The 27119-nt window shown below is 42.9% G+C and overlaps 1 protein-coding gene across 1 annotated transcript in view; it reads right to left on the reverse strand.

Moving 5' to 3' along the window:
• LOC115027725 (AT-rich interactive domain-containing protein 1B-like) overlaps positions 1 to 27119 on the reverse strand; it is a 42101-nt gene that overhangs the window by 1852 nt on the left and 13130 nt on the right. Inside the window, exon 2 of the mRNA XM_029461202.1 lies at positions 15522 to 15725. Coding sequence (XP_029317062.1) covers positions 15522 to 15725 — 204 coding nt within the window. The remainder of the gene's footprint in view (positions 1 to 15521; positions 15726 to 27119) is intronic.

Consider the following 27119-nt stretch of genomic DNA (forward strand, 5'->3'; position numbering starts at 1 on the left):
GCGCCAGGTGCTCCTCGCTCCTCTAAGGATTTCCTACGGAGGCTGGGGTTTTCTCATTCACACAGACACGCATGCGCACACACACAAAAGCCAAGTACAGAGTATTAAACAACATTTACGACCACTGTTGAAACAGTTTTACAGCACTTTTCATGTCATATTCTTTCCCCAACATGTCATGTTGCTTATTTTATTCAGTGACGACCAGAAGTGTTGCCACAAACTCATTAAACACACAGCCTGTACAGCTCATCGTCCACCTCCAGCTTTTGCGCCGAGTCCTAAGCTTTGAAATGTCCCTTTAAATCTTCTTTGGCAGGCTTGGCAAAGTAAAACTCTCTGATTTATATCTTAAATGATGCTATTATAGGGGACTCCCGACATGACGGAACTACTGCACTACGGTCTTGTCAGATCAAAAGTAAAGAGCACACATCCAGAGTTGTAGTTTTACACTGACTGATATGAGTGTGAAAACGCAGTCAGTCATAAAAGCACTGTTGAAACTGGTGGCTGGTGTAAAATACAGTGAAATGTGATCCGGCTGCAGAGGGCAAGAGGAGATTAATACGTTAGAAATATTTTTGAAGTGTAACTTCGTTTGAGTGGGTGTTGAAAAAAAATCTTCTCTCTATGCTGGCAGAAGCTTTTTGACGCTCTGAATAGAGATGATTGGACAATGTAGAATACTTTTCACTTCAATGAAAATTTGATTAGAAAGGACAGGTCTGTGTGTGTGAGTGTGTGTGTGTGTGTGCGTGTGTGTGTGTGTGTGTGTGTGCGTGTGTGTGTGTGTGTGTGCGCGCACTCAGCGTGTGAGAGTGTCATTAGGCCGATGAGACAGACAGACAGGGTGAGATCAGTCTAGCTGGCAGAGAGGTTAATAGCATGGCCCCGCTCATGCCAACAGCACTACTGGATTCATTACTGCCGTCCGGGCAACACACACATGCACGCTCACACACACACACACACACACACACACACACACACACACACACACACACACACACACACACACACACCTCTCATACCAATGTGCTCAAAAGAATGCACATCAATTATATATAGTATGTTGTGATTTGTTAAAGGAAGAAAAGACAAACAAATGCTCTCTCTCTCTCTCTAACACACACACACACACACACACACACACACACACACACACACACACACACACACACACAGCAGCGTCATTAGATGTGGATCAAAGCCACTCTGATAAAACAGAAACAACTCTATCCTGTGATCAGTGATGACAGGCTGGTGTAGCACACAGTGGGTCTCAACTGGAACACTACTGTTTTGGGATTGGCGAGGATTAGGTCGCCATGGAGATTGAGACCAGACAACCGTGGGTGGGTTCCTTTCTCAGACAAACACAATGACAGGCAGACAGACAGATATGGGCAGACAGTGACAGATAGACAGAGGAATAGATGGATTGACGGAGCAGCGAAACAGACAAAACACACAAAAAAAGGGTCAATGGAGAATGGCTCTTTAGGGTTTGTGCCTCCAAAAAATCCTCCTTGGTGCTATAAATAACCTTGTTAGAAAGCATGAAAAGCTAATGAATAAATAATAAACTACACCAGTTTCTGTTGTCTTTAAAATTGCCAGTTTGAGTTGCGGAGATTTTATATGTAAAAATACACCTGGGACACAGCTAGCAAGCGCGCTGGAACAAGAGAGCGCCAACACACCAATGTTACGTCTGCTGTCTCTCTTTATGTCAGGATAAAGAGATCCGTAACTGACTGGATTGGTAAAAAATAAACGTGGAGAGCTTATTGAATAATGCTATGTGATTAATATTTTATTGATTTTCAAGTTTGTAAAATTCAAGAACTCTTGCTACAATTTGGGAGCACTGATGTGGAAATGTACTGGTGCTATACCTTTTTAAAGGATTATAACAGACCCTTTTTCACAGCAGACCTTTTGCCATATCATAGCACAACATTAAAATAACCTCCGAACTATTTTGATAATCGATTAATCGTTAAAAGTAATCTGTCATGCAAAAATGGCAGAAAGTTCTGTTTTCAGCCTCTCAAATATGGAGATTTCTTGCTTTTCTCTGTTTTTTATCATATTAATCTGAATATCTCTGGGTTTTGGACAGGGAAAACAAGACATTAGAGACACAACCTTGGACTTTGGAGAAACACTTTTCTTTTTTCCCTATTTTCTGACATTGTATCGACCAAATGATTAATCGGCAAAATAATCGGCAGATTAATCAATGATGAAAGTAAATAATCGTTAGTTGCTGCTTACGGGGCCATTTAAAATGCAAATGTAATTAGAGCTGTAACACATGTGCTATTCCTGCTTTGACAAGTCAAAATGCGAAAAGGTCTATCAGCACTGTTGAAGATGTTAGCAACTTGTGTAAATGGCAACCAAACTTTTTCCAACGAGGGTCAGTGGTTCATTTGTTCCATCCTAAAGTATGTGGTGTCAAATCACTGTTGTTGATAATACTTGGGTCTTCCCAATGCTCCCATGTTGTTATCATGGCCGTAGGTGGTTTCCGTCAATGCAGCACTGAACAATGATTTATACCTTTTCTCCTCATTTTTACATTTAATTCCTTTTCAATCCTGTAACTACTTTGTATAGAAAAACCTTCACAGCGAACCTTTAAAGAATGTCCATCTGCAGTGTATTCAAGAACATATACTGACAAATGTCCAAGCAGGTAGACAGGAAATCAGATAAGCAAGCACAAGAGACAGCCATGGAGACACACAAAATACCGCCAGTCAGTCAGTCAAACAGGAACAGAGACAGAAGGCAGACTGGAGGTCTAACAAGTAGCAACCTGTCACAGTGGCTTTGGGAGGGAAGAAAGAGCCATTCAAACGCAGCTTCTGTTTGATCGCTGGGGGCGACTGTATGAATGTACTGTACCCACTGAGAACACACCAACTCACTGAAACCTGATTCTCTTTGACTGAAAATATGCTTAGTGATAAACAGACTTGCTGTGCTGTTGCTTACACCAATAAAAATAACTGCTGGATGTAGAAAATAAGACCATTTTATGCCTTTTCTTTCCTTCCACTCAGGTGTGTGGAAGCAGAGAAAAAAACAGTGTGATTTATCCAGAGTGTTTTGGCAGGCACACAGTGTCAAATAAATGTCTGTAATGAAATGACAACAGATGTGAGGTGCTGTAGGGAGAAATGACGCAGAATAGACGTCCTGCGAAGCAAATAATTCACCATAAACTGCAGAAAACAGTGTGATGAAAACAAAAGCCTTGGCGGCATATTAAGATACAAAGACACAAACACTGAGAAGAACTCAATCAAAAATCTATCAAAACAAGAATCATATGCAAAGGCAGACAATATCTTCCTGTTCTGCAAATGCAGGGGAATAAATAGCCATGCTAACCCTCATCCATCGCAGTGGTGTGTGTGTGTGTGTGTGTGTGTGTGTGTGTGTGTGTGTGTGTGTGTGTGTGTGTGTGTGTGTGTGTGTGTGTGTGTGTGTGTGTCCACATGTGGGTGTGGTGCCTTAAATCAGCCGTTTAAAAACCATGCCCGGAACAAGGCACTGCTTGCAATTCAATTGGGCCAATGAGCAATAGACAGGAATTTTCATAATTCTGTCGAAGTGGCGATGCAGCTTGATGGCAACCGGGATCACAGGTCACCTGTTTTTGAGTGACAGATGGGCTCAGCCAACCAGAGAGCTAAGCAGAGCCACCACCCTGACCCCTGAACGCACACATACACACACTGACAGGCATGACAGGCACAGCATCAGCATCAGCATGCTATCATGCTAGTACCACAGATCACAGAAGTGCTAGCTTGAAATAAAAAATAAAAAGAAAGAGAGAAGGGGTTATAAGTAATAAAGAGTCAGATGAGTTTGACAAAGAGTAAAGAGAAGCAGCATAAAACATGATACAGACATGTGAAGACACCCGGAGACGGTGGCAAAGGAAAATGTTTAGAGAGACAGAGATGGAGAGATAAGAGGCAGAGGGGAGATAGAAGAGGGCTGTTACAGACTGAGATACTTAAAGGGATGGATAAAGCAATGTTTCACACGATAAAGTCAGAGTGAGACTGATAAAGACGTGATGCAGACAGAGAGATATGTGGGGAGGAAGGGGCGACACAGACAAGTGTAAAAGAGAAGTAGAGGAAGGAAGCAAGAAGAATCTTAGAGGAGGGATGGGGGGTAATGTGAAATAATGATGAAGACAAATGGAGACAGGAAGAAAACGTGAAAGAGCTTCAGTGGAGCTTCGAGTTCTTTTATACTCACATAATTTGAGGAGGTATAGGAGAGGCAGAGATGGATGGATAATATAGATCCCACTGCTCAGATTGGCACCAGGAACACCAGGTGAATGTAATTAATTAATTGCCACAAACGAGCCGGGAGTAGTTTGAGGTTTGATGACTACGCACTCATTTTTAAGCAGGTTAATGCTGAAACGTGACCAAACAAAACTCACTTTTTTAATGTTGTTTGTCTATTATTTTCGGAGTGTTCCAGTGTCCCACAGTTCAACACACAAATGAAAAGGAGACGATACTCACAAAAATGTAAACAAATCGGGGAAGGTATTGAGACAGCTCTAGAAAGATCTCAAGTAGCTTCATTAAGTCGCAGTTTGATTGACGAGCTCCTCAATTTCCTTTGTGCAATACATTGTGGTACAATAGTGCACATCAAGAGCAAACATAAAAATAAAGCCGGGGTAGAACGCATACTGACATGTTTCAGTACATTTAATTACACGGCACTAGTGACTTCGCTGGACCAAGAAAACTGTATTGCTGTATGACACCTCACCCTGATCTATATAGGGTAGTTAATTATAATACCAACGAATATTCAACATGTGACGGTAGGGCACGCTGATGAAAGGACATGATCACACTGTTAGCACTATATTATATTTATATCCCGCACAGAAATTGATGGATGCTTCAATACCATATACCTGCTTTGCTAACGTTAGCATACATTACACTAAAAGCCCAACGTCATCGATTCAAACTTGCAACAAAATGGCAAATACGTCTTCTTCAATGATGTCCCCAAATGACTTATGTAAGGTCCCTGAGTGGCAAAAAGAGGCCAAGATGTGCAATATGAAGATGAATTTACAGTGCATTCAGTAAGTGTTCACCTTTTCCCCATTTTGTTACATTACAGCCTTATTATAACATTAATTTAATCCATGTTATAGAACACTGAATACTTTCTGAACGCACTGTAAGTACATACGTCAGTAGACTTGGTGATATTACCTACATGTGTAAACAGATTGCAAAAGGAAACATGATTTTTTTCATATTCATACTCTATAGCAGTTCAGTAAATCTAAAAGCTAACATGAAGGCATATAATCAAAGAAAGTTTCAGCAAGCAAGTGCAGCAAGGAAACAGTAAGGGAGAAATAGCAGTGTTGACAGATCTGTCAGTCAAAAGAATGAAAAAGTATACGGCTATCAAAATAACTCTGACAACTGTGGCAGTCGCCTCATCTACTTCTCTAAAGCCATAAATGCCATAAATGGCTGAAGCATTGAAACGATCCAACTGTCACATATTTCAGTTGACCTGCAGCTTTCCTTTTCCTCCTGCTGTCTGCTCTATCACACCTTAAATCTCTGACTGTAAAAAAAAAGACTTGTTTAATAAAATGAGGGGGATTAGGACAAAGACTTGATTAAAAAACTGCACATTTACACGACAGATTGGGCAAATAAATGCATCTCTTATACACCTTTTGTGTACTTTATTTTCCTATACACCTATCTACTTTGTGTGCATTAGACAACATTTAGTTTTTCACTGAATCCTAGAAAATGAGTTATAATACAAGCTTTTTAATTTAGTGTATGTCAAGATGTTTGAACCTTGGGATTATTTCTAAGAACATTGCAAAGCAACACAACAAAGCAGTGGCTACGCATATGTGCTGTTGCTAAAGTCCGTCACTGGCAATATGAATATCCATTCTCCTCATTTTTCTAACATACAAAGATGATATCTAAAGAAAAAGATTTTTACCTCTGAGCTGAGCTGACGCAGCCGACAAGAGGTTATCATTACACTCAGGACCAAAACAAAATCAACCAGCTTCTTCAGCTCTGTGTGGCGATACGATCAGCCAATCACAGCCAATACCACACGCACTCGTCTCTTGTATACAGGATGATGGCAACACCAAGCCTGGTTTGTGAAGGCGAAGGTGAGTCCCTTAATGAAATGCAAGGCGTCGGGGGGACGGATCAGCATCAACAGGCTCATGATTAAACATTAGGGGAAAGAAGAGGGGATGCATCACCGTACTCGTCATCGTCATTGCATCTCACAAAGAGACGGCGCTCTCCGCCGCTCTCCGCCGCTCTCCGCCAGCTCTATACCTCTCTTTGATATCTCTTTCTCTCGCTCCTCCCCCCTCCTCATACATCCGGAGGACCTTGACACCTCAAGGAATGAGCTGCCCTTGGAGGACTGAGACAAAAAAGGGTGAGGGGCAGGAGGAGGGATATACAGGACTCTCAATCGTGACATGCCAGTAACCTGAACCTAGACTAAATTGAAACACATAGAAACACCGTCACACTCCGGCAACAAAGAAAAACAAGGCTGCAGATGAATTGTCTGGTATTTTCATTGTATGAAGCATGGTGCACTACATATACTGCAGGTTTTTATTCACAAATGAAAGCACAAGCCTGTCTATTCAAAGATTGTGACTTATCGACCTGGTGATAACATCAACATCGCGTTGACGGCGAGTGAAAGCGAGCAGATAGTGTAAGCTATCGACTGTTAGACACACAGGCGTGTTTTTCTATATTTTCATCTCGGATCCCTTTCTGAAGACTGCCAAACGTTGCTCTCTGCCCCCCCGTCTGTCTTTCTTTATTTTTCCCTGCCTCTAATTCTCTGTTTTCTGCTCACATCAATTGATGGCAGGCTGTGACTAGCGGTGCCTGTGTTGTTCCAAGCAGAGCCGTAATGGAGACATTTGGAGAGGGAGAGCAGGGCAGGTTAATGCTCTCTGTAATGTGTGTGTGAACAGCGATTTATTTTTCCTTTTTTTTTATTTTTTGCGAGAGGCTCTGGGCCCCGTGCCACCAACGCCAAATGTTTTTCCCCTACTAAACTCCTGACCCCAATCTGTGGCCAAGAAAGACAGAAGAGAGTGGGGAGATTGAGAAAGAGGGAGAGAAAAAAACTAATGTGATACATTGTGTGTGTGTGTGTGGGGGGGGGGGTTCAAAAATGGATCTGAATGAGAGAGGGTGCAGATGTTAGTACTGAAGGAGTTATAGCAGGCTTCCCCAAAAACAGAGGCTGGTGAATCGATCATTGATCACCTGAAGTTTTTCTTAACTCAGAACGTTTATATCGGACATTTAGCGGAGAGAAGGTTACCTAATATTACATGTAGATGTAACTCAAACCCAAACTTGACAGATAATCATTATAAAAAGAAGAAGAAGGTAAGAAGGATTGCAACACATGTAAACATCACAATTCAGCGCAAAATAGCCTTGAAGTGTCTTTTCAGATCAATCATTCCGGCATTTTGCACCGCTCGCTGTGATGACAGGCTCGAACTTGTGTAAGAGTCATGTCAAATACATCAGAACAGGGAGGGGGGACAGGGGGGAGGGAAGGGGACTTCTAGTTGAAACACCATTCACCATTAGCGGTCGACATCAGCAGAGATTATACTCGTATTTTACATCCCCTGCTGCGAGGCAGTCTTTCTTGCATGCTGACGCTCTGAGGTGCCTCTGTGTTAAATGACAGTGACACTATGGATCGTCGGGTTCCTTCAGGTCAGTGTGGTGCGGTGTGTTCGAGATGAATCAGGTGCTGCTGATGTGAGGATGATGTGGTAAAAGGGTTACAAGCAGGTAGGCTTAAGTTGTCCATGTCCTTTGTCAGTTTCACTTTTTGTGAAGTGTTGATTCATCTTTATGATCATTAGAAGTGTGTTGCATTATACTGAGAGGTGTCTGTCTCGTGTCCACCATGTTTATATCAACGACGGTAGGCTAAGTAACAGAAACAAAAAGTGGAAACGACACCGCCCTAGTTTTCACTAACCTAATGTACCTCGTAAACTGGCCGTATAATTAAGTAATATTAATTTATTGTCATGTCAACCACTCTGATGGTGAGAGAAACACGCATTGATCACTGTACGATAACTAAACAACACAACACACAACAGTTTAACACATTTAAAGTATCTCATTTAAATAACTACATTTTATGAAGAGACTAATTTATTAACTGTATTTATCTTCCTGTATTTAGTGCTTATCTAAAAATCTGTCGCCACAGTGTCGGGGCTATCTTAAAATACAGGTCGACTTATATTAAGTCAACACAGCATGTTAGACTTTGAAGACTCCAAAGTCCATATAACTGAGCTCCATCTTCATCTTGTCTTCTATCTAACACCAAATGGATGGATGTGGTAACACCTTGATCATGCCAATCTAAGCCTTCTCAGATCTGTTTTCAAAAGTTGATGTCGTGTCACGTCTCTTCACTTTTTCCTCTCTACAAATGAAGCCCAGAAACCGAGATGCCGGAGATTGACCTTTGTAAAAATCTATCTCTAATCTAAAAAGAAAACCGAGATGAATTCTCGGTGAGCCAATTAGAGCAGCGACTAATCCCCTAGTAACTCGGCAAAGACGTAAAGCATCCCTTTCTTTCCTCTCTTGTCATTGCTCCCTCCGTTTCGCTCCACTTTCATCTCTCTGCTCTTTTATCTTATCAATAGGCACATATAGAGCGCCGCAGACAGAGCGCCGAGCCTGGATCTTTCAAAAACACTCCGTTTGTGACGTTTTACTCCAATTGACTGCATTCAACACTAAATTATATTAAATTCCAACATCCCTTAACCTGCCTGCATGAATGATGGAGTTTGCAGCTCATACAACTAATGCAACAGCAAGAAATTGACAGTTGGGTTTGTAATTTCACTAATGGCTCACAAAAGTATAATTCACTGGATCATATCATAAATATCACAATTTATTTTATACATAGAACACAGAATTTACTAATGTGTGTCGCATTCTGTGCTTTGCCATCTTCCTTGATGTTGGATCTCGCATATACACACTATACATTTATGTAATTGATAGTGTTACTTCAGCTGCTCTGTGATATGGGAGGGGTGTTCTCCCCCCTTTCCAGTTAATGGCCACGTAGCATCGCCTCCACGTAGCGTCTGATTGGCTGAGAGCCACTCCACAGCAGCGGGGTAATAAAAGTTACAAATGAGAGCAAGCTATTAGAGCCATTGACATGCGTAGCCTAGCTTGCTAATTAATTGATCCTGAAACTTCATCTATTCTATAGCCAGAGAGGAACCCTTAATTAATCAGTCTCTCTCTCTCTCTCTCTCTCTCTCTCTCTCTCTCTCTCTCTCTCTCTCTCTCTCTCTCTCTCTCTCTCTCTCTCTCTTTCCCCCCCCTCCCTCCCTCCTTCTCGTCCACGGTCCTGTGGGCTGGCATGGAGTGCAGGTCTGAAGTTTTGGAGGAGATAGAAGAAAGAAAGTGTGTGTTGTGTGTGTGCATATGCATGGTTGGGATGTGTACAGAGAGCCTTCGGTTTTTCAAGAGCCTTTTTAAAAAAGAGAGGGGTGTGCCGAGGCTGGAGTGGTCCCCTTTGCACCCCCACCCCTCCTCTCCCTCCATCTTTCCTGGCAGAGGGGCTGATTTATTGGGGCTTCCCAGCGATCTGTCAGAGGCAGCAGCGCTGGCTGCATTAACCCCAGAGACAATCCCAGCACCCGGGGCCCCTAAGTGCTTCCAAGTGGCCCTCGCTCTCCCCACTGGTGAGGATCCCCCCCACTCAGGCTCAATCGATGTCGTAAATTACCCATCTAACTCCCTAAAGTCGATAGTCCACAAGATGATGTTTGGACAGACAAGGATACAGTTTTGTTTTAATGGAGACTTAAAAGCCCAATCACTTTCTTCTGGCCACGGTGTACTCACAGATTAAGTTTTAATTATCAGCATTTTGTGTGATAATAATAAAGAAATATAGGCTAGATTTATTCAAATGTTTGCAACCTTACTTGTTGTCTCTTGTTAGGTATTAAGAGAGCTGTCAATCAATCTTTTTCATGAGAGACATTTTGTTACTGTAGTCATGTCGCACAGGTGTAAATAATTAAATTAACGAAGGCCGAATTCCATTTAGCTGCTTCAGTCCTTGGCCTTTTTCACAGCAGACATTTTTAACACAGGTGTTACTAATAACATTAATAATGGCTCCGCTCTATTCAAGTGTCGCAGTAAGCCACGACAGTGTGACATTAATCAGCATTAAACAATAACAGGACCCTGAAACTGAAGCAGCCAAATGGAATTCAGCGTTCATTCATCTGAATATTTACACCTGTGCATGTTGAAATGTAAAGGCCTATTCCGTTACAATACCACAAGAAAGAAAACTTTTATACTAAATTTGTAATTCAATTGAATTAAAAGCTTTATGCATATTGACAGGTGCATGACACTGGTTTTAATTTAGTGGAAAAGCAATGTAAAACATGTTGTTGTATTGTATGAAGTGAATAAAAACAAAGGAGCAGAGACATATTGAAATGTTGCTCATTATATTGTTTTTCCTTTTTCCTTTCCTGCCAGCTGATCATTACTGAATAAGGATGATTCCTGAAAAATAATCTTTAAAAACAGTGTTACACTTAGTACACAAAGCAGTGGAGGACAGCATGCTTGTGGAGGGGTGTTGTGATTTGTATGGACTGAACAGGCGCAGGTCAGCCACATTTCCACTTGACTTTAAATGCTTGGCTTCTATTAAGTTGACCCAGTATGTAAGGAACAAACTGCCAACACTGGTAATGGTTTCTGCCTGACTCCTTGACACATTCACCCCGCCCCCTCTCCCTCCCCATGCACACACACACACACACACACACACACACACACACACACACCTTACATTTCTCTTTCATTTTCCAGGATATCTTTTTTTTTTTCTCCCACTCCATCACCCCTCCCCTCTTTTCACATCAAACACTAATGTTTCCTTCAAATTCCTTTTCCTCTATGTCTGCCAACTTTGAAATCACAGGAAATTACGCTAAGAATTGGCTAGGTTTTTTTCTTCTTCATCTTTGTTTTTTTTTTCGCTTTCAACTTCATTCCTCTTCCCAAACAGACGCTTTTCTCGTGTGTCCCCAAGACACCCGCCTCCTTCTTCTACTTCCTCTTCTTCTTTTTTTCTTCTGCTGATATGTTTGTTCTGGCTCCCTTCACTCCAAACACGCACACACACACACACACACACACACACACACACACACACACACACACACACACACACACACACACACACACACACACACTCCTCTCACCCTTTGTGACACATTCAAACTGTCCCTCAGACTTGTATGCAAACGCGCCATGACGCTAACTACACCTAATGCAAGTTCTAGGCTTATCCGCTGGAGGCTGGCAGGAAAGGTTTTTTTTTACTCTCAGACATCAACAGTGAGATCAGTGTCTGTGTTTGCCTCCTATGGCTGGATCAAGGAAAGGGGGCCACGATGAGAGTAACTAATTTGTAGTGAACTGCAATGTGTCACGGCATGCGCGAGACTGCAAGTGCAATCACGTCAACATGTGCATACTGTCTGTGCAAGCATGTATGTGACTGAGGAGACAGAGAGAGCTCCAGATGTTAAGCTTGACGGCCTGAACAGGTAAAAAAGTCCCCCAGAAACAAAGAGTCAACCTGCTCTGAAGGGTCACATATACAGTAGCCTCTGGGTTACACACACAGCGAGCACCTTTATACTATAACTATAGCAGAGGTCTTTGTATAAGCTCTTAGCTTCCTTCCTCTCCGGCACAAGCTTTTTTTCATGGATACGTGAATGTGTCAATACAGCATGTAGCCGTTAGTGTGCTTATGTATGTACATTTTGCTGTGTGGATATTGCATCTTTTACATAGCTGTGTATTTTATAGATAGAAACAAATATACAGAAATTATAATAAATAGCTGAGTTGACATGATGGGTAAACACATGCCACAGAAATAAAATAAATTGTCCAGCTCTGAAGAATTCAGCTCTAGTAATCAAGTTATACTTCTTGTGGTTATAATGTTAGAGTCTGTTTCACTCAGATGACACACAAACACACAAACAAAAAACATGCATGCAGTGTTTGTTTGTTTTTGTTTTTTTGGGATATCTGTCATCTACAACATTTCTGACTCCATCCCAAAACAATGGCAGTAAATAGAATTTGGTTTGTGGTGCTCAAAGCATCAAACAATGGTATTGTCCCTTTTACTCTGGATAATCCACCGACACTGCTGTCAACAATTATCATAGGGACTATATTTTCAGTGGTAAGTAGTTCCAATAAAAACAGTTTACAGAGGTCTGTGGAGTAACAGGAACACAAACTCTGAATATAAATGTTGCTCTTGCTTCCTATTATTTTTTATTTTTGAGGCATTTTAAGAGATAGCGATGGTAGCGGGATGACAGGAAAAGAGGGAGAGAGAGATGCAACAAATGGTTGGCAACTTAACCTTGAAAACATAGGGGTGCCTTGCAAGTATTCAACACTGTGAGCACCAGGGACTAAATTCAGAGATATCACTCAGCGTAAGTGACAAAATAATAACTTCGCCTTTGATTCAAAAACGAAATACCTAATCAGGTGTAGTCAAAATGATTGCAAGTGCATCAGTAACATGTATCCAAGCTGACACAAAGATATATTGACACCATATGTGTGAGTCTTATGAAAAGGACAGAGGTGAGCCTCTACATATCCTACTTCCAATACTTCCCCTGGATGAAATGTATTGCTGTGGAGTTCTTATTTAATACGAGTGGGGCTTAATTTAAGCAGGATTTAATCATAATAATGAAAGACAGTCAAAGAGGACCTTTTGTTCCTATGCTAAAACGAGCTACACACACACACTCTCACTCACACGCACACACAGTCACTCAGTCCTGGGGAAATCACAGTGATAGACGTACACGCATATCTTTGTTGACGTCACGTTGCCTGGCAACATCCCAGCATGCTTGACTGTGACAAGCTGAGGTCTCAGCCCTGAAGCGCAAGGCATCATGGGTAAATTGTGTGTGTGCTGTGTCTTACATCACTCACAATCCCCCTCGCTGATGCAGCCACAGTGAAGAAGACGGTGAGAATGTTCTCTGCAGCTGATCCTGGGGCAGTTTTACAACATGTGAGGTTAAGAAAGAGAGTAGGATGGCTGATTTCTCTTCCTCAACACAGCTGCAATCATGTCCATCTTAACTGCATTTGCTGCATCTTTTGATAAGTAATTAATAGTCACTTTAAGACTTGTAATACAGTACATTTTGCAGTGCACATCTGGGGCATTCATTTTTAGCCCTACCCGTTCAGACCCCTGACCGCTTTTCTGTAGGTGAGGCTCATTACGCTCATCTGAGAGTGTGGAATTAAACCTCCTCTTCCAAACTCATTACTGTGAGCTAGATTTCACCGGCTGCAGATAGGCAATGCAGTGGTGCTGCTTTTAAAGCCAGACCCAGATAATTAGAAACTTTAGAAGCGCATTTCCCATGGCTACAGCCAGAGTGAACAACTAATTCTATTTGAACTAATTACGTTCCATAGCGCTACGTTCGGGCTATGTAATACGCCCGAGGATTTCATCACAAAGCAGAACCAGGGATGTATTTTTGTGCGTGATACTGACTGTACGTCATTACTCTCTATGCACAGCCTGTCTCCACATATACACCCCCGCTCGCTCCCAATTGTGTGTATTTCACACTGCGAAACCCCTGAGCCTCCTCAATAATGCTCGTTTTAGGAGTGTGTTGACATCATAAAAACGCGTCGGATGAGGTTTAGATCTGCAGCTTGGGTAATGAAGTCTAAGATGAAGTCTCCCTGCAGAGCACAGTGACCAGTGAGACAAAATTAATGGTATTTGTTAGAGAAGATTAAGAGTTTTGGCATGACACGGCATGAACTTATTTTGCAATTCATGTTATTATTGTTTAACTTTTTTTTGGTTTTGTGATAAAAGGTTCTGACTTCAGCATACACCTTTTTTGGACATTGCTGTAATCTGTTTTTGACATTTACTAATTATTTTGTAGCTTTTTAAGATGTATATATATATATTTTTATTTTTTTATTATTACTATTATTATGAACACACGCAGTCTGCATACCCATAATCAAAATAGTGTGAACACAACAAACACAAGTTAATGTCTTCTCTAGTATCTCCACATGATGTTTTCTTTAAAAAAAGATCTTCACTGCATAATGTAAAAATGATAGGTGAGAGTCTATCATGTATAAATACATGAGCAGTACACACACATTTTCTCTGCTACTGCATATACACACATTGTACAATATTTTAAGACAATGTAGGAAGTCTGTTTCATCAGTCCATCTATGTTTCTCTCTCTCTCTCTCTCTGGTCTCACTATGTGTGCAAGCTTGCTCGCCCCAATAAGAGGTGTCCAAGTCCAGACCGACAGACCAGGCTGACTAAATATAGCAGGCAGTGACAGCAGGGGACACTCCCCCCTTCTCTCGCTGTGGCGCTCAGTACTGCTGTTTCACTACAAACTACATTGATGGAACTTGATTGTCAGACAAAAAACACAGAGAAGAAGTTTGCCCTCTTCCTTCCAGAAATGTGGGATCCACCTATCATACATGTAAACACATTCATATAGAACACACAGATTAATACACATGCATAGTTTCTGTGTATCTCTCCCGCCAACATACACACCCTTCCAGTCCAAATGGGATTTACTTAAGACTCAATAAAGCAGACAGAAGCACTATTGTCTGCAACACAGGCCTATTGTATCGCACAGAGAGACTGTGACGTGGGTCGGCTGTGCTGCGTCTGTGTTTACTACACAGAGAGCATTCCACCACACACACACACACACACACACACACACACACACACACACACAATTAAAGGGACATGCATACAAAACAAAACAAATAAGCCTGCACACACACATACAGTAAATAAGCATATAGAAATACATAATCAAGCATACAAGCACTCTGCTAAAAAAGCATGGAGAATGGACATGCTTACACACATACCACGCTACCCCCCCCCCCCCCCCCCCCCCCCCCCCCCCCAATACACACACACACATCAAACGTGCGGGAGTCTAAGGGAGAACTGAGTGATGAACAGGAGTGACACCACCACATGCCAGTGTGTGAGATGTGCTCCCTGGAATCTTTAGGCTTCATCTCAAATTGAACATGCCAAGCCTTCAGGGAAAAAACCGCTGGAGAATGTTCCATCGCGGGAAGCAAATGTCCCATAGCAATATCGCTTTAAAAACCAGATACAAATATCTGGATCGGCACCGCAGAGGGGGCTGACTCATTCATGAATCACACTGAGATGCACAAAAACTAAAACGTTTGTTGACATACCTGCTGTTGAGGATACTGCATCCCGCCCATGCTCATTTGGCCCCTCCCCTGCATGCTCATTGGATATCTGTGTGGAGGAGGCGATGTGTAAGGCTGGCTCGGAGGGTAAGGCCCTCCGCCTGGCTGCTGTGGAGTGGAGTAGGGATTGTTGGCCATGCTGTACAGCTGCGAGCGCTTCATAGCCATGAAGTCCATGGAGGACACCTGTAGAGGGGAAAAGAGGGATAAATGATGTCATCCGTATTTCTTCCTTTAATATTTCACATTCATTCCCGACGGTGCATCACGATTGGCTGCTAATTCATCCAGCATCTGCCAAGTTGGATGGAAGTCCACTTAGTGCACGATCCACACCACAGCCACCATTGATTTATCTTATAACTGCACAGCAAGTGGAAGTATTAAATTAATGTCTACAGGTCATAAATGAACTACAAATGGAATTAAGTAAGCAAAGATGTTTATTGCATATAGCTATCAGGAGCACACTTTGCTGGAGGAAAGCCAAAATATAATGATTTAATTAAAAGCTCAAGCCTGTATCTTTGTTTTAATGTCTGAAAGGGTTTTTAAAGTGTTGTAAATGTTGTTTAAAGCGATGGGAAGCCAGAGCAATAAAAACTCTATGGCCTTGTTCCCACAACCACAGCCCAGCAGTGCCAGTAATCGCTGTGCAATGTTCCCTCTCGCTTGCTTGTTTGCATGTTGTGTCTTACAGAAAACTGGCAGGAATACTGATAATTACATTAGAGTTTTCCAAATTCAAATAGAAGAACAGGTAAGAGCTGAGAGTCTGGCACGGATTCAAACTGTGCATTACAATTGTGCATTGGGCATTTTAAGGTTTTCAAATCTGAATCCCAGGAAGGAACTCAGAGCAGTGAAGCAGTCAGAGTACCTGCTCTCCAAAGCTACACCTTGGGAGCTAGCTTCTTATATGAACACAAAACTAAATCAAAAGAGAAGAAAGAGAAGATGTCAAGGGCGATTTATTCCATTGTAAGTATTTCAGAGCCTTTTTAAAAGGTTGTTTTGGGTCTCAGTGAGCCATTGAAAATTTCCGGTACAGTGCGTCCGGCTAATGCTAATCCGTCACCCGTGGCGGCGTGTTTGTCTGTCTGCCGGGCAGATAATGTGGACTTCTTCTATCATCCCTCTCCTTCCCATGCTTTCTGCCTTTTGTCTCCGCCATGTAGGATCATGTGTGATTTATGACATTTTGTTCCTACTGTTTCTAACACACACACACTTTCACTTCTCCTCTCTCATCTCTAACTAACCCCCTCCTCCTCCTCCACCACCACCAGCTCCCTCCTCAGTTCCCTCTCCACTTCCCAACTCAATATCACCTCGTCTAGTGTAGAGGAGAAATTGCCGCTGCCTCATATTGCCGGGCTAATATCAAGCAGACATGTCAGGGGATGGGAGCACTTTATTCAGCAGGTTACGTGCGGACGGTTACGGCGCTCTCGCTTTAGAGTGGTTTTGTCTACTGAGGCATGTGCGTGGAGTACATTGGACTATTTCACAGAGTGCAGAGGAGAAAGAGAGAGAGATTGTGTAGTGAGCGAGATGGAGAAAGAAAGCCAGGGAGAGATAGAGGAATGAGTACTCTGGGGTGTCTAAAAGTTATTACACAGCATGGAGGTGTATGTGGGTGTGTGTGAGGAGAGGGGGTTATCATGCAAAGGTCTGCATCAACAGGATTTCAACAGACTAATACTTAGAAAGAGAAAGAAAATGCCTTTTGTGTGTGTCTGTGTGTGTGTCTGTGTGTGTGCGTGTGTGTGCGTGTGTGTGTGTGTGTGTGTGTGTGTGTGTGTGTGTGGTCCAGCTCATGTACTGTACTCTTTACTTTACCTTCCTTCATGTGTCAAACTGCTAATAAGTGAATCATTTGCTACGTTGCTGGAGCTGAAGTCACAGAGTGCACCAACAGCACTGATCTAAAATGAAATATTTAACCACCGGACAAAACTGACACCTCACCGGAAAAAATGATTGCCAGAATTAGAGTAAAGCACATTAGGGAATCTTTTAAGTTATGAACCATTGTGGTGTAAAACCCATTTAAAATGTTTTTGATAGAAAAATCATTAGTATTTTTTTAAATACTGATGGATGAACTTTAACTTCAAGAAGCAAAATTTGTTACGGATTAGATTTCTTTTTCAAAGGAAACCTTGAATCATCATATTATTTCTCTCGGCTCCTTATTGCTCAGCAAGACGATAAGCGCCTGACTGAACAGGAACTAGAGTGATCTAATAACTTAATTCAGATTGCAACTAAAATAGATTTAGTCCTTTAGTGCGTCTGAACTGAGCAATATATGGAGTTAAACTGACTGGATATCAAAGGAAAGATTTGTTTAAGAGTATTTTTGTGATGTGCTAAAACTGACTCTGGTCATGTGCTGCTAATGTAGCGGTACGGGTGTTTTCTCAAGAGCGGAGGGCAACACATGACCAGCTTAAATGTTTGTACACTCAGAACACGCCACAAGCCAGACACACACACACGCACGCACGCGCACACACACACACACACACACACACACACACACACACACACACACACACACACACACACACACACACACACACACACCCACCCACACACACACACACACACACACACACACACACAGGTCCACTAAGCAATAAAGAGCAAAAGGGCGACGCTCTCCAGTTTCTGACAATCCAGGGCACTGTGCCACCTGTGATACGGGATACAGGATAACCCCCCACCCCCACCTCTCCCTCCCTCCCCTCCCCATCCAGTTCACCAATCCATCTCAAGAAGTCCTCCGTTTGCCAAAACTCCTTAACGCAACACAAGTAAATCCCCTCACACGGCTGCCAAGTGTAAACACACGCTTGCAAAAAATCCTAACTGCTGCACTTATAGAAGCACCGGACACAGAAAACAACTTCAGAGTTTTGGGAGCGGAGAAGTGGACGCTCAATTAAACACATGCACAGAAATGTGTATTAGCAGAATCTTGCACTAGCTCTCCTATTGATCCCTCTCATCTCTGTCTCCGACTCTCTCGCCCACTTGTGGGAAATTCTTAAATAAAAACAGCCACAGTAAAACGATAGAGTTTCTAATACACTGGTCCATCTCCCACACATGGCATTATCCACACCTGTCCACAGAGGCAAAAAAATATTCTCTGCAAACAGAGTCTCATATCTGCTCTCATGACAAGTTCCACTAAATGAGATTTCAGCCTACTGCAGCCTTTTCCTAGAGATATGCCCACCATTTACCTCACACCGCCAGGCATCAGAAAACAACCCCCGACAACAATTCTTGACAAATTGAAAAAAAAAATGTTTTTCCTCCTCAGAGGAATGTCTGTACTTAGGAAAAAGAATTATGAATATGACACGAAGAGAATCATGTTTACGCCAGGAGGGACAACAGATAAAAAACTTGAGGGAATACATAGAGATTGTTTTTTATTTTCTTCAAATGTGTTTTTCACTTTTGTTCATTTGGGCATGCCATTCAATGGAGGAAGGGGAGGAGGCATGGGAGACAATAGTAATTCAACTGCTAAATTTAAAATTCAATTTATGAACTCCTCTCCAGCGTTCTGACTCTCGTGAGGTTTTTTCTTTCTTTTTTCTTTTTTTTTTCGCAAAACAAAGCTATTAAAACAGAACATGGGTGAAATTACTGTGGGGTGAAACCTGCTAAATTGCTTTTCTGAGCTCGATCGACAACATTTTTATGTTGCAAAAAATGATTGTATTCCTTCTCGCTTTAATGTGCTAAGTTGCTAATCAGAGAGAGACAAAATGCTCGACACAAAAGGCTCGGATATGTGGATTATGAGACACACACTGGGATGAAACAAACATAAAACAATATTGGTAAATGGTTATTATTCCAATTTCATTTTCAATGCGGGAATTATTTGTAAAAATCTTCTGATTTATCAGCCGTGGTGAACGAACGTGTTGGAACAGGGCTGACACGCAGAAACACACACACTCTTTGTCCCTGTGGCTATTGCTACCCTTGTCCTTCACACCAGATGCCCAAATCATCACCTGTCTGCATCGTCCTTTCATTCAAGTTATTTACTATCCACACACACACACACACACACACACAGACACACACAGACACACACAGACACGCACAAACACACACAGACACACACACATAGACACACACAGACACGCACACGTACACAGAGAGAGGAACAGTGACAGGCTCAGCAGGTGTAGTAACAATACAGTGAGATCAGCGTTGCCATATGTGTTTGTATGTTTCCACTAGAACCCTCTTCTTTTCCTGACTCAGAACAGCTTCATTCAACCAACCCTGTAATAAAAGAAGCTCTTTCACATGTTCTTTATGGACTACAAACTGCTTTATTGAGCGTCGGGTACTACTACAGAAATAGTTTGAGCCTCGAAAGAGCAGTTCAGTGAGCTATCATGATCCGTTATATCACCTGGTGGTTTAATACTACATTACATCAACAGATCTTTCCTGCTGGATAGGCAACAGTTCCTAAGCAAACATCCCAGGCCCGAAGAACTCGCAGCTGCAGTTAGTATTGGCGCTCTAAAGATCACTGTACTTAGCTACTGGGATACTCCTGAGTCTTCAGTGTACAAAAATAGCAGGATTCATATTTCTCAACTGTGATATTATAAGAAAATCCTCTTTGGCACTCACATGGCACAAATTACTGCCATGTGAAAATGAATATCACCATAGAAAGACGCATCAAACCTGATTGTGTATGAAAATTAGCCCCAAGATGCCTTTTTGTATTGATTATCTTCTGTTTTTCTTGGAGGAACTACTGCTGAATGCCGGCTTTTATACCTGTGTAATGAAAGCATTTTAGCCTGTGTGTATTTGTGAGGAGAAACAAATAAGGATAATTATTATCAATGGATCCTCTTTATCCTCTGTGCCGCGTCTGTCTCTGGAGAATCAACGTGCTGCAGCCAGAGCTGGTTGGTCTGCTGGGACAATCAGCCTCGTCTTTTATGCGTTTTATTTATATCATGGAGCAGAGCACTCTCTAATTCCTATTACACTATGGGGCCCGGCGATGCCTCGGCCTCCAGAAGACAAAGCTCTGCATTTCAGGCTCGCAACCCTGTACATTTGGGCCTACTGTTTCGAACAGAAGACAGAAAGGGTGGGAAGAGAAAAGATGGGAGAGGGGGAGAGAGAAAGAGGAGACGAGAGACTGCAGCAGTGGGCGAGTACAGATCGAGTTCCATATTAATGTGTGCAAATTCCCCCGCTCCTGCTGACTAAGATTAGAAAAATTAATTTCATGGATGCAGAGACAATACTGATGTCATCAAGCGAAGAGGAGAGGAGCAGCGCGCTGTTAACTCCTCCCTGCCCGGGCCTCCGGGAGGAATAGATCACTCTTTAGTATCGGTCCATCACTTCATTTCACTGCTATTTTCAAGTTAACTAAATATGAAATGCTGACAACACCACACAACACTTAGCCTTGACAGATCTTTCCTATCAAATTACTCCAGTCCTAAGAAAACAGAACTTATGGTGCAAACGTGTAGTGAGGTAGCTGAGCTGTATGCATGGCGGCGCTCCCATGTGACTGCTGCATCGCTAAGAGGACTAAATTCAGTGAATTATGTCTTGAAACACAATCTCGTCCTGCATCTCGGCACGCACGCCTTGTTAGTAAAAAGTCTCGTAATGAATGAAGAGTAGCACTGGTCTGTGGGGAGCTGGGCAGAGCCAAATTGCCTTTCCTCAGCCCAATATGCCTGGATGGCACAGGCAGCTAGGCATGAAGGCTAGCCAGCAAAGAGAAGCATGAAATTATCTGAGGAGAGAGAGGTACAGGGAGTGACAGCCCGTAAAGGAGACGGGGGGGGAAACGTATACGTACACACTGGCAATGATGCTGTGAGTTGCCAGTGTGTACGTATACAGACAAGAAAAAGGCAAAAGAAAGGCAGACAGAGAGAAGCCAGATAAGAGGTTGTTGTTATGCGGCCGACCAGCGTGCTTTTGTGTTGGGCGCAACGCATATAATTGCTCTCTCTTCTGTGTCGTCCTCGGAGCTGTTGATCGGTGTGCCCTCTGCGTTTGACACCAATATTTACACCATATACACACACACACACACAGACACCAGGGTGCTCAGAAACACACCCACCCCTTCCAACCCCCGGCTATGTGCATGAGGAAAAGTTCCCCGAGCGTTCGGTTCGTCACGGCCAGCACAAAGACGTCATTAAGTGAAAGGAGGAGGCGGATGGAAGAGAAGAGGGGAGAGGGGAGGGAGCAGGAGAAGGAGAGAGGCTGCTTCATCTGTCTCAAGTGAGATTGGGGTCGCAGGGTCGCCGGAACCCTTTTCCTTCGCCAAGACTGAGAGCTAAAGAAGCGGCAGGGACAGGGGAAAAAAAGAAGAAAACCTCAATGACAAAACGAGATGTGGCTGACATGTCTGCGACACACTATTAGAGAATGAAAACAAGTAAAATGCAATCGTCTGCAAACAGTAGAGGAAACATGTGTGGGAGAACACAGACCACAAATTTGACAGTTAAATCTTCTGCCAGGATGCAGTTTTCCAAGACTGAATTCATTCAGATTTCCACTGTTTAACAAGGAAAAGAAAAAAAGATAAACCTGCACAGGTTCTAGTTAGAGCAAGAAGCTTTTTCCAGGGGACATTTTGTAGCGTTTTTCAAGTCTGGTCAGAGATCAAAATTCCTCATTCTTTTCTCTTCTAACACATTCAGTTTTTTCATGTGCTGAGCATGTGTTTTTAAATCATCTGACAAACTTTGCTACAAATCAGCAGTGTTTCCCCTTGAAAAAGTTTCTCGCTGAGAAGAAAACCCAGTAAAAAGCCTCTAGGTAAGACCGTGTGGCGGTACAACTATTGCTTTGAAACCAATGCAAATTAAATGCTTTCAGGATATAGCGAAGGCACCTCTTGCAGCGCTGCTTGCCTATTTTCATAGAGTTTCTGATGTGGAGAAAGGAGAGCCTTGCTACATTCCAAGTCTTTTCTTGTCGCTCAGTCCTGTGTGTTTCCTGCCTGCCGCGACCCTAGGGACAGCGGAGGGCCGCTGAAAAACCCCATTTCATCTAAGGGCCGTGGTGGAGCGAGAGGAATGCGCTCCTCTATAACTTCCCCAGCCCGCAGAACCCCATGGAGAGATGCTGTTACACAAGCAAATGAAAGAGAGAAAAAGGGGGACAGGAGGGAGGAAAATAACAATAACTCCCATCTGATCTGCCCCAAAGAGAGAGAACAGGCTATTTGAGTAAATGTGCTGCCCTTTTGCTTCCCACGTCTCCCGGAGCCGAGCCGAAATGCTGGTATTAAATATGCAGGCTGGATTCCATCCTTGTTCAAGGAAATCACCACCTTTGCTAATGGAATGGTATTGGAGAGGAACTGCATTTCTGCAGCTTGGATAATTATGAACGAGGTCCCGTATCGCCAAGTGTGTTTATGAATTAGCAATGGTTATTCATGATATTGTGCTCAGAGTAGGGTGAAAATACATAAGTGAATACTAAGTGAGCAGACCAACGGAAACGATGCTAAAGGGTCCTGAGGGGGCTTTCTCTGCCATCCATTAGTCTTCCCTGTAAGGCAAAGCTTAACGAGCTCCTCAGGCTGGGAGGCTGGCCATTGAGGGAGAGGGAGCAGAGTAAATTATGAAAGCGAAAGCTCCATCTAAAGCAAGACCACAATATGCCCCCGTCTCGTTATTAGGCTCGTTTCCACCTTTCCTCTTTGATTTTGTTTGGCGCTCCTAAAAACACAGGTGTAGTATACCAATAGAAAGAAATGTCTTTCATCAAGGAATTAAAAAATAATAAAAATACTGTATCTATAAAAAGCAAGTTGTCAAACTAGGTCATACCCGTGGTGCAATTACAGAGGCTCCCCACCAAAAACAAGGATTTACATTCAGGCTGTTTGTTTTGGAGCACTGCCCAGTCCTCCAGGGTGAAACCATCCATGTTTCTCCTGCGGGTGATCCATCACTTAAATACAAAAACACAAATAACAAACAGATATCCTGACCTTCCTTCCTCAGGCGGATATTAGATACTCATTAAAAGTCACCTGAAACAATTTGAACCAAATTGATTTCATTATCGGACTCGGCACGACACACCGGGCCCCCACGTCTGATAGCTCAGCGGGAAATTTACAAAGTTAATTAGAAAAAAATGGATTTTCATATAATTTATTTCCCCCTCCGCTTTACTTTATGTCACTTTATCGTCGTAAAGTAACATGGAGAGGGGCTTGTTGACGTGCGGCGGAGGTGCTGTTCGGTGTGAATGGGAACACAGCGGGTTAAAGGCTTGAACATTGTAAGTGGAACCAGAAAATGTATTACAGCTTTCAGTCGTAATAGAACTGTGTGTGTGTGTGTGTGTGCGTGCGTGCGTGCATGACAGACTGTGTAAAAGCATGTAGCGTTATCACTTCACCTCTTGCATACATACACTCGAACACACACTCCACCATCACCCCCGCCTTGTTTTTCCCCACAACTCAATATAGCAGCAGCAGCAGCAGCAACAGCAGACGTGGCCTTAATTTTCTCCTGTATTGAATGTGAGCCTCCACTCTTCATCCCCGCTGTGAAGGCTTTCCCAGAAATGGGCTCCACGACCTGGGTTAGGGGCCCTAGAAATAGGTTTCCTTCTTGCCACAGCCCCTCCAGGTCACACTATGGGAGGCCCCAGGCTCTGTGAGCCCAGGCCAGGCCTCCCATCTCCAGGGCCCTGACTGGGAATCAATCACCGAAGCTGGCTGGGAACTTGAGGTTGGGGGAACTGGGTCGATCAATGAGAGCCTGTGGGAGCCCTGATGCATGGCCTGCCCCGACTGCACATACACACCTCTGTCTCACACTTAACTCCACCATTCACTCCCATTATTGCTGTGCCCCAGGGCAGCTATGTTTACGGTAGACTGAATGTGCCAGACCACATGAATAACAAAATTAAGTGATATTTGCTGTTAAAGGGCCATAAATAGATTTGGACATGATCACACTGGAAATAATCTCTATAAACAGATTCTACATTCATTTGAGGAATCTGTAGGCAACAGCACAAGAGATCAGAAGCGTTGTGGTTTCCGTTTGTAGTCCGACCAATCACGTTCGAGCAGGCTTTGGTTGAATGCAGGCGTAACGTATTAGCCGAAATGCAATCTCGGAACTCATCGGCCATAGTGTGACAAATATTTAGCTAATTAGCTTAAAAGTAGCTTTTAAACTGACCAGTTGTGAAACAATCCGGTCGTAGACGTTGTCTCTCAACTCCATTCTCGCATTTCAACTTGCTAATCTGACTGTGAACAATGAGCAGCGCACAGAAGAGGAAGTCTTGGTCCGGATATCTGATGGCGACGCCGGAAAGCCCAAAATATAGCCCCTTGCCCCCGAGGCTTATCGTCATCAGATCGATAGCTGATGGGTTCAGAGATTGCTCTGAAAATGATCGACTATGTTCATCTCCTGTATAGCATCTGTCATTTTCATCAGCCGCATATATCTTCACTATATGGGAAAAGAAAATTAAACAATAGATAAATGTTACTGTCACTAAATTTAGCATTTACCAACAGCCAACCACACACTGTATCTAAATCAGAGCCAGCCCACGTCTATGGCCAGATTAAGAACCCTGATCATGAGTTGTTTCACACACCGAACCTTGACCAACCTTTTATGTTCACGTTTTTATTAAAGGCCAGACATATTAAAGGGAGGTGCATATTTCCCGAGAGACACCACAGATCCTTCGGCTACAACACACACATTTCACCATGTGTCCAAATGTGTAAAAGAAGGTGTGCGTCTGTGAGTATTTATTATACGTATTCAACTACATGGCAATTTTCATGTGAACCGGTGATTATATATACAGTATATGTATATGATTTAAAACACTACAAGTGCAAGATAAACTGATTTTGAATTCAATAGTTAACTATGTTTGTAGATGTATGGATGCACACACATCAGTATGCAAACCAACTGTAAATGCACAGCATGTCTGTGAATGTCTGCCACTATCAATAAAACATGTGTATAAGTATTGTGTGTGTGTGCGTGTGTGTGTGTGTGTGTGTGTGTGTGTGTGTGTGTGTGTGTGTGCGTGTGTGTGTGTGTGATCAGTGCGTACCATCTGTGTCCAGATGTTGCGTAGAGAGCAGGCTGCGTGGACAGCCAGACAGTTGGCAGGCCTTCTGACAGGCCTGTGTTCCTTATTGATAGAGGGATCACAGAGACAGAAGAGTCAGCCGTGCTCAGCTAGACCACAATATTGTCCGCTCCGCTGTTATTCATCCCAGTCAGCCAGGAGAAAATGGGATGTTCTGAGCCAAGTTTATAGCTGTCAGATCTGGGCCAAATAGCAGTTGAATAGGTTTCAAACATTTGGAAAACAGCACGAGGAACGTTTGATTTGTCATACTGATGCCGCCAGATTCCTGTGCCAGAGCTGAAGAATTTCATTGTATTTCATTTCTGACGAGGATTTTAATACAGATGACAATAAAGCTGCACCTGAAGTGCTCAGCCCAGTGCATTGGGGTGAACGGCAGCAAGGGCCAACATGCTGGCGGAGTGGTTCGACTGGTTCCTCTGTGTTGGCCTGAGGTGAGATTGAGGCTCAGTGTCGCAAAACAGGAAATACGTAAGCTACCGACTGCAACTCTTAGACACTTAACCAAGTGATCTCTTTGTGTGAACACTGAGCGAATATATTGGATATCTGAAACCATTATCATAGTTAAATACACACATATATTGTAAAATGAAGCCCTTAAAAAGTATCTCAATGTAATTACTTTGGGAGTTGGAAGTAAGAGACTAAACTATCCCATGCAGTTTCTCAACATTTTATATTTTACAAAAGGCATCTGTTGACTAACTAGTTTCCATTATTGCCTTGCAGAACCGACTCCCTGACCTTGCACACTGTGTCATCTTTCTTCCCTGGCTCCTGCCAGAGTTATGGAGCAGGGCTGACGTTTATGGAGGGCAGACCCTTTTCCCAGAGCTTTGATCCAGAAAGTTCTATAGCTTATAGTTTTGCAGGGGTCATCCAGGAGGAGCCATGTGGGCAGCAGTGTGTGTAAGTGAAAGCACATTGAGCTGCATGTTTTAAGCAGAGCCTCATTTCGGAGGTTAGTGCAAAAGGGCCTCGGAGGGGTTATAAGGTGCATGTTGGGCGTGCATGTGTGTCTGTAAAGACTTTGCTCTACCTTCTTGTGTGGGTGTGTGGGAAAGGAAGAGATACGCAGCACTAATCCATGAGAGAGAAAAAATCTCACAAAAATGAAAACAAGTTCCAGAAAGTAGTGAATCGGAGGCCAACCCAAAATTGTCATCAGGCAATATCACAGTTCTCATATCTGTCATCTCTCTTTCAGCAAACCCCTCCATCCCCTATACAAATTATTCATGTAAGTAGCTAAATGTATTCATACCATTCTGTTTACTTTATTACTCCACTTTTATTCTGCTCTTTTCCCCACATTTGTTTACAAGAATAAAAGCCTACTCTGACAGAATTATCCCTCTG

Source organism: Cottoperca gobio, chromosome 22, assembly GCF_900634415.1.
Source record: "Cottoperca gobio chromosome 22, fCotGob3.1, whole genome shotgun sequence".
In the NCBI taxonomy this organism is placed as follows: Eukaryota; Metazoa; Chordata; class Actinopteri; order Perciformes; family Bovichtidae; genus Cottoperca; species Cottoperca gobio.